We start from the raw sequence: 13,215 nt of genomic DNA on the forward strand, positions 1-13,215 counted from the left end.
AAAATTAAAATAAATTTTAAAGACTTATACCATATTATTTCATTCGACGATCATAAAAACGTGAAATGTTATTAATGTAAACCTGACGTCGTGCCACAGCAACCGGAATTTTATAAACAGATGTAATGTAATGAAGAATTTCTCGTGTCGTAGATCCTTTGAGCTCGCGAAGATTCTTGATCGCAGAAATTATTAAACCAAGGATCTTCAGATAATATGCCATGTTGATGAGATTCTAAATTAATAAAGTCGAGGAAAGAATAAATTTTCTCTCTTTATTAATTAAATAATCTTTAAATAATTCAAATGGATTTGTATCATATTCTAAGCTTTCATAAAATGATCGTACATCGATATCAATTATTTTTAACTCAATGTCAGTAAACACAATTAATTGCGTGTACAGTGTTATATAATTTCCTATTAAACTGTACATCTAATTGTACACTATTAAATTTATAATATCAAATTATATTTAATTTTAATTATTTTTTAATCATTTCTATAGATCGTCTGTTTCTATCCAATATATCGTTAATTCGATTACAACAATGAAATTAAATAATTTAATTCAAGAAAATGTATTTATAATTCAAATTTAATTAATTTTTTACTAAATGCATACATTAACATGGACAATATTTACTAATCACAGAAATAGATTGATTTATATTTTACAAATATAGAAGTTAAAAATAACAAAATGTTATTTAACTCAAGAGATTGGATTATTATTGCTCCTTTGATATCTAACAACGTATCTATCTGTATAATAATATTATAATTTTCTACTCAAAGATAACATATAACATATTATGTTATATTACATTTATTGGAAATTATATTGTTACTGTTAATTGTTTACCGAGGGATATATATCGTCATTATCAATGTCTCTTGCTTATACGGGAGAGATATGTGTCTCCAGAAAAAAATAAACGAGATAAGCAGCAAAGACGTGTATTTCATATGCATATCTGTAAAATAAAGATAACGATGGATGCTGTACTAGATATGAGGAAGACGTTGCAATTCAATCGAGCGTTATCCTGTCCTCGAAATGAGACCAATTCTAGATAGATTTAATGAGGTGTCAAGTGCATCGGCTGAAAGGCGGATGTAAAGTCTTTGAAATTGATTTAATGTGTCTTCTAGTCGAGGTCACGCAACGAGTTAGGACCGGAAAGACGAAGATCGCGAGCCCAGTCAAGGAACAATGCTGTCGTGGCGACGAAAGAAAAAGACACGGTCCGTGTGGTGAAGATTAATGACAGACGTATACCTATCTCTTGACAAGCTGAGAGACGAACGGCCCGTTTAATTAATGCGCCTCTCCTGTTCCATGAAATTCTTTTTACGGCAACATTCACGGTAACCTTTGTATCATCTCTCGCTTCGGTATTCCGCCTTATCGAAGAAACACAGCGAATTTGCAAGTCAGCTGATCTGCCAAACGGGATAACATCAAAACCTTCAACGTTGATGAATAAACGTTTACAAATGAATGTCTAAAGTGATGTTAGCTTCATGGTGGATAACAATGAATAACCATGAAAAATGAAACTGAAATTAGTAAATGATGTTGAATCATGGTGAATGATGTTGGCTCTATTCTTTATTTCTATTATATTTCATACACCGTTTTTGACTGTATAGCGGATTTGCACTAACCTTGGTTGAATTAATGTTATATGCTTTACTATTGGTAGAGCATACAACGTCAACCATGGAACATTAATCCAACCTAAGTTGATGCAAACCAGCTACAGTCAAAAACGCTATTATAGTATATGTATAGACATTGTAATGAATAGATGGGCCGATATTCATAATCAATTCTTAATCAATTCTCTTATTAAATCAAAGGCCGATATTTATAGTCCATTCTTATTTAAGACAATCTTAAGTAATATCTTGAAATGCTAATATGACCCTTTGGCCGGTATTCATAATTAGACCGAATTTAAGACCGTCTTAAATATAGTCTTAAAATATCATGAGTCAATCGGACAGCTACTGTATTAGCGTCTTAAGACATACTTAAGGCGGCATTAAAATAAAAATAGACTATGAATACCGTCCATAGAGGCAATTCCTTATAGAAATTTAAATAAATAAAGGTACTGTTAACAATACTATTTTAACAGTACTTTTAATATTCAAAATAAATTAATCAACTAGCATTATTCTGTATGTAAAAGTGTCAAAAAATTAATAGGTAGTTTATGAGATATTTTATATTACATGTCGTAATTATATTTACTAGAATAAAATATAAAAAATACTTTGTAAATTGTTAATTTTTCAATATCTCTACTTTAATACTTTTACACTTTTGTATATGTAGAATAATTTAAAAATCATATTATATATTATAAAAATATATATATAATTCTATTTAAAAAATTATATAGTTCTATTTATAAATGGAATTTTATATATGTATTTTGCCCAACAGCCTACGTTTATTTTAATCTTTCGTTTAAATCAAAATTAAAAATATGGGTAACATCTTCATAAATAAATATTGTAGTACATCTTATGTATTAAATTAATTAACTAAGGATAACTATATTAAAAAGAAGCCGATTTTTATCCACAGAGATGTAAGTAAAAGAAATAGTATTTTTTGTAGATTTTGAATATGATAAAATTATTAAAAAGTTCATTTGAGTAATACTTTCAAAAGTAAGCAAGAATATTGAAATATTGAAATATTTAAATATATCTGTTTGTGTGCTCAATTTTCAAGATGTTCCTTATCAATCCCGAACTTTTTACATTACCATTATTATAATTAGAAGACATCTATAAAAAAATATTATTTCTTTTCCTAAAAATCGGCTTTTTAAAATTCTCCTTTATTTATATTTTATTTTTATACGCAAATCTTTGAACTTTCGGACATTCTGTATTTCGCAAATTCTGTATTTTCTCTCTCAAATCCACAAGTAATACCTAATTAACCTAATCAATGTACATGCTATTACTATTTTATTTACGTATTTCGTTACTATTGATGTCTGCATATTCATATACCAATTTTTTTTCAGATCGCGATATTTCATGTTGTGCAAGGACCATTTGTCGAAGAATTTATGCAATGTGTGACACACGGCTTTTACACCGAACGTTGGCAGGAACAACTCTACGCAAGTTTCAGCCTATTCTTCATGTTCCTTCTGCCATTAGCAATTTTAATTACCACTTACGTATCCACTGTGCTCACTATTTCCCGTAAGTATGATTTTTGCATTATATATACAAAATTATAATTGCGATAAAACGTACAATGTGTGTAAAATATGATTCATTATTCTTATATATATTGTAATTTTATAATAAATTTTATTTAATCTAACTTATGCAGATCTTTAAATATTCTAAAAGATTTTAAAAAGTATTGGGAGTACAAATTAGTTCGGTCCGTTTCCCTAAAGCTTCAGCTGTTGTGAATGGTTCATAGTGACAGCTGATTTTGACAGTTTCAGAGAGATTAAACATCTGCTAATATTCAGTTTATATCGCTTTGAGTTTCATACAAAAATCTTGATTTTTATTATGTTTGAAATGTCGAATTTTATGTTAACCAAGCAGCATTTGCAAGAGGTTTTGATTTTCTGCTTTAATTGGAAGAAAAGTGCGGCTGAAGCCCATCGAATGCTTGTCGAAGTTTATGACACTGCTCCAACTGATAAATCAGGGATGTAAGGAATGGTTTCGACGTTTCAAGGATAGAGATTTCAGTATTAAAGACAAGCCTAGCTCTGGACAGTCAAAAAAATTCGAAGACAAAGAATTAGAGGCATTACTCGAAGAAGATCAGAGTCAAATGCAAGAGGAGCTTGCAGAATCATTGAGGATAACTCAACAAACCGTTTCTGTACGATTGAGAGCCATGAGAATGATTCAAAAACAAGGAAATTGGGTGCCTTATGAACTGAAACCGAGAGACGTTGAAAGGCGATTTTTCACTTGCGAACAGCTGATTCAAAGACAACAAAGAAAAGGTTTTTTGCATCGAATTGTGACTGGAGATGGATATTCTACGACAACTCCAAGAAGAAAAAATACTACACTAAGCCCGGTCTCGTTGCCATCGACCTCAACATCACGACCGAACCACCACGAACATTCATGGTTCGAAGATCATACTCTGTATCTGGTGAGAAAAAGAGTCTTGTTTACTATGAGCTACTGAAACCTGGCGATTCCATTACGGGCGATCGATATCGGCTACAATTGATTCGTTTGAGCCATGCATTGTGAGAAAAACGGCCGCAAGCGACCGTTTTACGAGCAAAGACATGATAAAGTTATTCTTCTTCATGACAACGCTTGGCCTCATGTCGCTAAAGTCGTAAAAAAATATTTGGAAACGCTCAAATGGGATGTTTTACTGCACCTGCCGTATTCTCCGGACATTGCTCCTTCTGATTTCCGAAGGATGCAGCAAGTCACCGGTTTACTTCTTTCGCAGAAATCGAAAATTGGCTCCAAAATTGGATCGCCTCCAAAGTCATTTTTTGGAGATGGAATTCGAAAATTGCCTGAGAGATGGGAAAAGTAGTAGGCAGCGAGGGACAATACTTTAATTGATCTGTTCATTCATTTTGTTTGGAAATAAATGCACAAAAAAACAGACCGGAACTAATTTGTACTCCCAATAATTTCTCATATATTAAGTGTAGTAAAAAGAAATCCATTATTTTTCTATTCAATTTCATGCAAAAATAATGGATTTCTTTTTACTACACCTAATATATTTCTGATAAATTCAGAACGAAAACTTGATATGTCTAAAACGACTTAATTTCAAAGATACAAGGTATCAAAATTGAAGAAAAATTTTATTTTCTAATTTCGAAAACTATTCGAATGGTTTGATCAAATGTATCCGTTATATCACGGATCATTCCAGCAAAATTGCAATGTTACTACAATATTACGGGAACGTTATAATGTTATTGTAATATTATTGAAACTGATTACTCTGTGCTATTATGTTTCAAAGATATAGAGGAAAGCTTTCTATTATGAAATAGACACCTAATATGAGATAGCAGCGTTTTTGCTAATATAAACTAATATAAACCGTCTATTAGTTCCTCCAAGAATTTATTGTTCTTGGATTGAAAACTACTTAAATGGAAAAATTCATTATTAAATCATGCCTGTAGTTGTTGTAAAAAAAGATTTTAGAATTTGTATGTCTTCAAATTTCATTGAGATAAGCCTTTAAACCTTGTTTATTATTTAATAAGTGAAAAATATTGTATTTGGCAATAAATTCTTCATTTAATAATAGAGTAAGTATTGTACTAATACGGGAAAATACGGGATATGTTGAATTATTTAATTACAGAAGTTAGATTTAATCGTAAAACTGTAAGGCATAGAAATAGTAATATGAAATACCCAAGGTTTCATTTTTAATATGAAATAACCTATGCTCTTATAGTCTTTATATATTGAAAATCATTGCTAAAGTATGCGTTATTGTGCAGTAATAAAAAGAACAACCGGAATGAATATCGAGTACCTGTTTCTGTTTGGTTCTAACTATCTGAAGACAAATCCTGGGTACAATGCATTACATGTTCATTTTGCGCGCACACTGACTATGTTTATTCGTATTTTAGAAACATTAAATAAAGTTTTTTAATTGCAATACCGATGTACCTTACATTTTATCATCGATTTTTTTAGACATCTCATATTAGGAGCACAATTTTTGATCTTTGCGATTTGCTCACTTTTTACATTTCTTTAATTTAAAAAAAAAATAAAATTTGAATTAAATTTTACATAACATTATCTTAAAGCTTATTAAATTATCTTCAAAATGACCTATTATTTTTTTAAATTCTGCCCATAAACTTCTAGCATTTACCCAAAATGTATTCGGTATCTCATAATAGTCTTTCCTTTAAAGACCGGTATTCCTAGTTAATTCTTATATTTAAGATCGTCATAAGTATTAAGATGCCAACGGATTAATCAGAAAACCATATTAGCATCTTAACATGTTACTTAAGACAGTCTTGAAATAAAAATGAACTAAGAACACCGGCCGAAAATTCCTTTTTTAGAATCATACAAAGAAATGAATTTTTTCCTTGAACAGGAAGTCGGAGAAATTTTAAAATGGATCAAACAAAAACCTACACAAACATCGATTTAAATAGGAGAAGACTGATGAACAGGGCAAAAACGAAATCACTGCGGATCAGCGTCGTCATCGTAGCGGCATTTTTAATTTGGTGGACACCGTATTATACGATGATGATAATTCTCTTGTTTATCGATCCGGATGATCACGTTAGTGTATTTTGATAACAATAACAGAGGAATTAAATTAGGCTATATTGAAAAGTCTACATCAAATGCTAACAAACATTGAATGCCTTTCAGCTCAGCGCGGAGCTACAGAACGGAATATTTTTCTTCGGTATGAGCAACAGCTTGGTAAATCCTTTGATATATGGCGCGTTTCATCTTTGGCCGCAGAGACAACGGCAGGACTCTTATCATAGGTGAATAGAATTTACGAGACCGTTCGATGTGCCGTATCTCGCAAAATCCTTTGCGCGTTTTGCTCCAATGTAAGCAGCATGCGAGTTACGTAAACTCGTGTACGAGAACGTACACGTGTCGTATAGCGATAAAGTTTTTCCGTTTTTTACAATCAAACACCATTCAAAAATTCATACGAAGAGACGTAACGTTCTAATCGATAAAAATTCTTGCTATCTTGTTTCTAATTATCGATGTTAGAGAAAAAATCTTGATATCTTGTTTCTAATTATTGATATTATCACCAGTTACAGATCTGAAGCTTTGATGAATCAAAGAAACAACATGAAAAGACGCGACACGAAAATGCCACTTCTTTCTTATCAAGATAGTAACAATAAAGTGATTAATACCACACTGCAGCATCAAATATAATCATTTTTTTTATCAAAATAGATTATGTATGTTTTATGTAAAAGCAACGAACACATGTTGTAACAAGAAATAACAGCGTAATATAAAAAGATAAATAGTGCATAAAAAACAAAAAATAAGAAAAAAACATAGATAAGAAAAAGATTTCTGTCCTCTAAATGAAGTATCGTGTTTAGTTAAGGTGTTTTAATTAAGGATTTTTACAAATAATAAAGTTATTCTATTTATTTATAGAAAGAGAACAATCTTAGGTATGGAATAAGTAGACTTTAAATACTTTATTTCTATTACAAAAAAGATAATAATAACTTATAAAAATTTATATTGATTTTTTAAAGCGTAAATATATTTATACATATCTCTTAATTTGGATCTAATTTAAACAAAATATTGTTATATTGTAATTAATGTGTGTGTATAAATATATATATATTTTTTTTTTCTTAGAATAAAAATTTAGCCATTTATTATATATTATTTAATAATAATGTTATATATGTTATATTTAATAATAATGTTATAAATAAAATTTTTTAAATGATATATAATAAAAATTGCATTTTACTAATTTCATATAATGCACAATATCTTGTTCATTAATAACAATGCAAAAGTATAGATATTTCGTATTGTAATATACATATTTATACATTTTACTATTAGTATAGTACTATTGAAATATTGTAAGTTTATAACACAAAATCATAAAAAAGAAAATCCAAATAATCAAATGTTCCTAGGCATAAGAATGAAAATATTTGCTTGGTACAAATTTCTCTTTAGTTGCCATCATATTGTCATTGGGATAATAGTAATTTCATTAAAGTATCCCAAACAGCACACAATATTTATAAAATGTTTACAAATATTTACAAAATTTATTTTTAATATTTTGTAAATATTTTTGTGGTCTTATAGATTACATAAATTATAAACATTTATAAATATTGTGAAATATTTATTATAAATGTTATAGTAAATGCTGTGAAAATACTTAATGAGACATTATAATCCAAGTAAACAATACTTATTAGAAATATTTATTTGTATATTAAAAATATTACAAAATATAAAATATTTAATCTATATTTTAATAATATTTTGAAAAAAAATTTTGAATAATAATATTTTATATAAAATGTGTGAAATATCTATGGAACATTTCAAAAAATGAATATTAATAAATATTTATCATAAATATTAGGGAAAAAGTTCATGGCGTTTTTCCCGTTAGATGGCATTAAAAAAACCCCACGAACTTTTTCCCACACCTAATATTTTGTGCTGTCTGAGAATACTATCGTATTATGCGAACAACAGTTACTTGTACAAACGAGTGGAAATACTATAGCATATTTATTGCTGAAGTCGTTATCTGTTGGAAATCGTTTTCGTAAAATATTTTTAGTCAACATTTCCGTCAATCGAATATACTGAAAAAAATATTTTGATTGTATACCAACAAGAAGTGTTGTATTATAAACAAAATAAATTCTGATCATATGAATCAGTTTTTTAGTTATTGTAATTGAATTTCTGTGTGGTTATTTTGATTAGAATGTTTGATAACTCTAACTATTTATTGTACCTATTTGATTGAATTTATTAGAATTCCAATTAATGCAACAAGACTTTTTTTTATAATGTAAACTAAATATTTTGAATCCAATATATTATGCTTCTATGACAATAAATCTGCTACCGTATTTCCACTCGTTTAGGATTGTCCGTACATACCTTTAGATCGCCTAACGAAATTATTATTATTATTATGTGCTAGTGACAGCAACATGATGGTAACTGAAAGGAAATTTATATCAAGCAACTACCCATAAAATGTATTTTGAAATAAGAAAGAAAATAGATGCTTAATACAAGTTTCCCTACAATTGTCATCATGTTATTCTCATTAGGACAATAATAATTTCTTTTAGAGCAACTTAAAAATATTATGTAAACAACGGTTGCTTGCGCAAATGAGCAAAGATGCTGTAACATATTTATTATCATAAAAGTTGTCAATCTGCTGGCAATCGTTTTCTCATAAAACATTTAATTCATATTTCTGTAATTGAATGAAAATAGAGCGTCATAGCGCAGCGAGTTAAATTTCTTAAATTTAAAGAACACAGAATAAAATAAAAGGCGCATCATTAAAAGATTCTTTAATAGTGTTCTAATGGAATAACTTTTTGATACGAGCATAGCACAAAAAGAATTCAGTCATACGTCATCAATTTCGAATTCATTTTCAGATCCAAAAGGATTCTTTTCAGAATTCTTCAGAAAAAAATTCTTTTTTGTCTAAAAATGAATTCTAAATTAATGACATAACAACTGAATTTTTTTTAAATTCTTTTTGAACTCTCTGTGCTATTTGGAAGGTCTCTAAGATAAATAATATACTTTTTATATATAATATACTTTTTTTAATAAATTGAACTGAGATATTCTATTGTGTATTTAATATTTTAATATAATAACAATAATAATAATAACTTTATTGAGTGCAACTGTTAACATTAAATATAAAATAAACAGATAGAAATACAATAAGTTTGATATGTATATACACAATAATAGACGAGACGACAGCTAAGCAGCTGAAGTCGTACCTGATATCCGACTATCGAAATTTTATCAAATACAATAGACATTAAAGATTTTATTCATAAACAATTACTTACTGATTTAATTTATAGTTGTGACATATCTTCAATTCTATACAGTGCCTTTATATTATATCAAAATGTAATGTAATATTCAATATTTAAATTTATTAATATTTCGTTGTTACACTGAGATGATCTAAATTGTGGTCAAAACGATTGTAATCGTCCATTATTGTTAATAATATACATTCAAGTTTTATTTTATTTATACGTTTTTTTTTATCCATCCAGTATCGGTTTATATTTTTATCTTATAATTTATGTCTTTAACGTCTTATTATTCGATGTATGTGTATACTATATACTGGAACTAAAATCTCATGAAGTAAACTCACGGATACTTGTGACTCGTGCTGTGTTGGCAGGCTGACGTGCCAATAGCCACACACACACTAAGGCATGATTATGTCAACTTAGAGGGCGAAAGCATGTTGTACATTGGAAATAAAAATCTGTAATATCTATCTTGATCAAGGCCGTCGTTCCCGCATCTCTTACACTGAGAAAAAAATTTATAAATTTTACTAAATATTTTTTTGAATAGCTTTAGCAGAAAATTTATGGTAAATAAATATCTAGATAAATAAAAAAGTGATAATTGAATCAAATTAATAGTGCTTGTATCTAGTAAATATGTGTTTAATAAATATTCCGCTAGGACTATTCAAAAAAATATTTCTTAGAATAAATTTTTTAAATTTAATAAATTTTTTTCTTAGTGTCTTAAGATGCAGTTTTTTGATTGATTCATGATATCTTAAGATTGTATTTAATGAGACACTCTTAAATATAAAAATCGATTATAAATACCGGCTATAAAAATAACAATTTCAACTCAGAAACCGTGCATTTCGGTGTATTCAATTTCTGATAGGTTGAAATTGTTTCATTATTTCTTATTTCTAATTGCTTATTCTTTTTAATGTGTCTGCATCCTGAGCTATATGTCAATTAAGCTTTGCTATAATATAGCGATACTCTAACAGCGCTTACAAAGTGTTATTAACAAAGCGCATGTAATCGCTTTTTTAGTATTTTGCATGAGCCTATGCTACTTGGGATTAGAATATCAAAGACATATATCTTGATTACAATAAATATCTGCGTCAATATACTATAAGTAAATGTTCTCTTGCCCTTTGTAGATATTTCTTTTTCTCAACGAAATATATTTCTTTCGTAGCATACAAACTTGAAAATTATTAAGTGTCTGATATTAATATCATCAGCATATAGAACAACAGAACATTAGGACTCTTATTGCAAATAAGTTATTTGTAGATATACTATATCTACAAATAACTTATTTGCAATAAGGAGCCTAATGCTCTTGAATAAATAAATACGTTTATTGAAATATTTAGTTGAATGGAATAAACCATATCGTTGCAATAACAAATCTAATGTTCTAGAATAAACAAAAATATTTTCAAATGAATATTTCGTTATATGAAACAAATAACTTATTTGAAATAAAGAACCAAATATTTTTTTAAATAAATATGTCTTGCAATGACATGATTTACTCTATTCGATAAAATATTTAATCGATGAAATATTTTGTTGAATAGAATAAATCATATCATCATAAGGAGAAACGATGATATTCTTGAATGAAAACGAATGTACTTTTAAATGAATATTTCGTTTCGAATATTACGTTCACGTAAGAAATAGTTTATTTTCTCTCTCTCTCTCTCTCTCTCTCTCTCTCACTCACTCACTCACTCACTCACTCACTCTTTCTCTCTCTTATTTAAAGGTATTTTTACTCACATTTAAGAACATCAAATTTCTTATTGCAATGTAATGATTTCTTTCGTTCAATAATATATTTATTTGAAAGTGTTTTTATTTATTCAAGAATGTCAGGTTTCTCATTGCAAAAGATTTATTTCGTTCAATAAAATATTAATTTAAACGAAATTCAACTGAGAAGCCTAGGCTTCTTACTGCAAATAAATCATTTATTTCAATAATTGTATTATTCATGTTATGAAATCATTATTTTGTAATGAAATCAAAACGTACGAAATGATTTACTCAAAATAACGAAATATTTATTTACAAGAATATATAATTTATTACTGTAAAATAAATTTTTGCTCGTTTCGAAGAAATTCATTTGAAGAAAATGCATTTTCTTGTTTCAACAAATTTTTTTTTCAGTGTGCGCAATGATATTTACATCTTGTCTTTTTACATTTTCTTACCTTCTGTAGCGCTGGTAATAAAAGATCTCTTCTTAATCATCAGATGGAGCCATTTTCGTCTTCTTAACATGAAAAATCGTGTATGTGAAACATGTTGTGGGCACAGATGAATCTATAGATCGCGTCGATCGCATCGATCGACAAACCACTCGATTGGTCTCAACCATTCCATGTTACTCAAAAGTAAAGTTCATCTTCATGGAACGTAAACTATATCGTGAAATTTGTTGTGAAATAAAATTTAATTAATGTTAGAGTAGCTTGAAACAAATTCTATTTCTCCTTTACACATATAATTTTTATGTAATAATATAGTAATTATATGTAAAAAGCGTTTAAATATATATTTTTGTACTAAACTTCACAAGAATGTATCGATGTTTAAAGATTGATTTAAAAATTGATTAGAAATCATCGAAGCTAAGAGATCGTAATATAAACAAGAAAAACATATATAAGGCAATAATTTTAATTTTGGCTTGTTTTTGCACATAAAATTATTCTTTATCTTATTATATTTGATCTTATTATATATTTGTACGTTATTACATATATTAAGCTGAAATTTTACAGATAGAAAAGTTTCCCATTATTTTGAAGGATACATCATTTGTAAGACTTTGATATAAAAAAGGAATGAATTTCTTGTATCGAAAGCAAGGAAAATCTTCGATTTTTTCAGATATTCAAAATAATAATAAAACTATGAAAAATTACAGATTATTCTAAATCGCATTTTAAAATAATACAAATTCTTTTGGTGACAGTTTATTATTTGGATAATAAGTATTTTAATAAGAGTAATATTTTTTAAATTTGTGCTCTAATAGAAATGTATGGAAACGTATATTATAAGATAAAAGACAAAAATCTCAATTTTTTAATGTAAGTACTTTATATATTCAAGATTATTTATGTAAAATTACATTGCGATGCATATTAAATAATTATTCAATAAATAAACAAATATTTATTTATTCTAAACTTTTGTAAAGTTCATCTTCATTAACTAATCAGTAAATAGCAATGAAATTTGCTTAAATTATTTTGAATACCTACTTAAAGCAGTAAAAGAAAATTTTAATTTCTGTTATCAGATGTTTTTAAATTTTAGTTTATAGAAATAATAATAAATAAAATGAATAAACTATAAAAATGTTGTTCAATAAAAACAGAATATGTTTTGAATATAATTTTTATATGTATATAGTTTACAAAATATGTATAAATATTAACATTTGTAAAAATTATTCAGATACGTCTTTAAATGTGATTATAAGAAATAACACATCATTGCCTAAATTGAATATGTAATATCGAAATATTTTCAAATGAAATTTTGAAATTTTCTGATAACTTATACAAATTATAATAATAAA

General features: G+C 27.6%; 1 protein-coding gene across 2 annotated transcripts in view; it reads left to right on the plus strand.

The window, feature by feature from the left end:
* Nucleotides 1–7,023, plus strand: part of LOC108686916 (gonadotropin-releasing hormone receptor) — an 18,477-nt gene extending 11,454 nt beyond the window's left edge. The window contains exons 2-5 of one of the 2 annotated variants that reach the window (XM_018192431.1): nt 3,054–3,237; nt 6,128–6,321; nt 6,415–6,536; nt 6,825–7,023. In XM_018192431.1, the coding sequence (XP_018047920.1) occupies nt 3,054–3,237; nt 6,128–6,321; nt 6,415–6,536; nt 6,825–6,951 (627 nt within the window). In that variant the 3' untranslated portion in view covers nt 6,952–7,023. The remainder of the gene's footprint in view (nt 1–3,053; nt 3,238–6,127; nt 6,322–6,414; nt 6,537–6,824) is intronic. The other variant, XM_018192432.1, reaches the window with a different exon arrangement.
* Nucleotides 7,024–13,215: the final 6,192 nt, after the last annotated feature.

This window comes from Atta colombica, unplaced genomic scaffold (genome assembly GCF_001594045.1).
Source record: "Atta colombica isolate Treedump-2 unplaced genomic scaffold, Acol1.0 scaffold198, whole genome shotgun sequence".
Taxonomy (NCBI): Eukaryota; Metazoa; Arthropoda; class Insecta; order Hymenoptera; family Formicidae; genus Atta; species Atta colombica.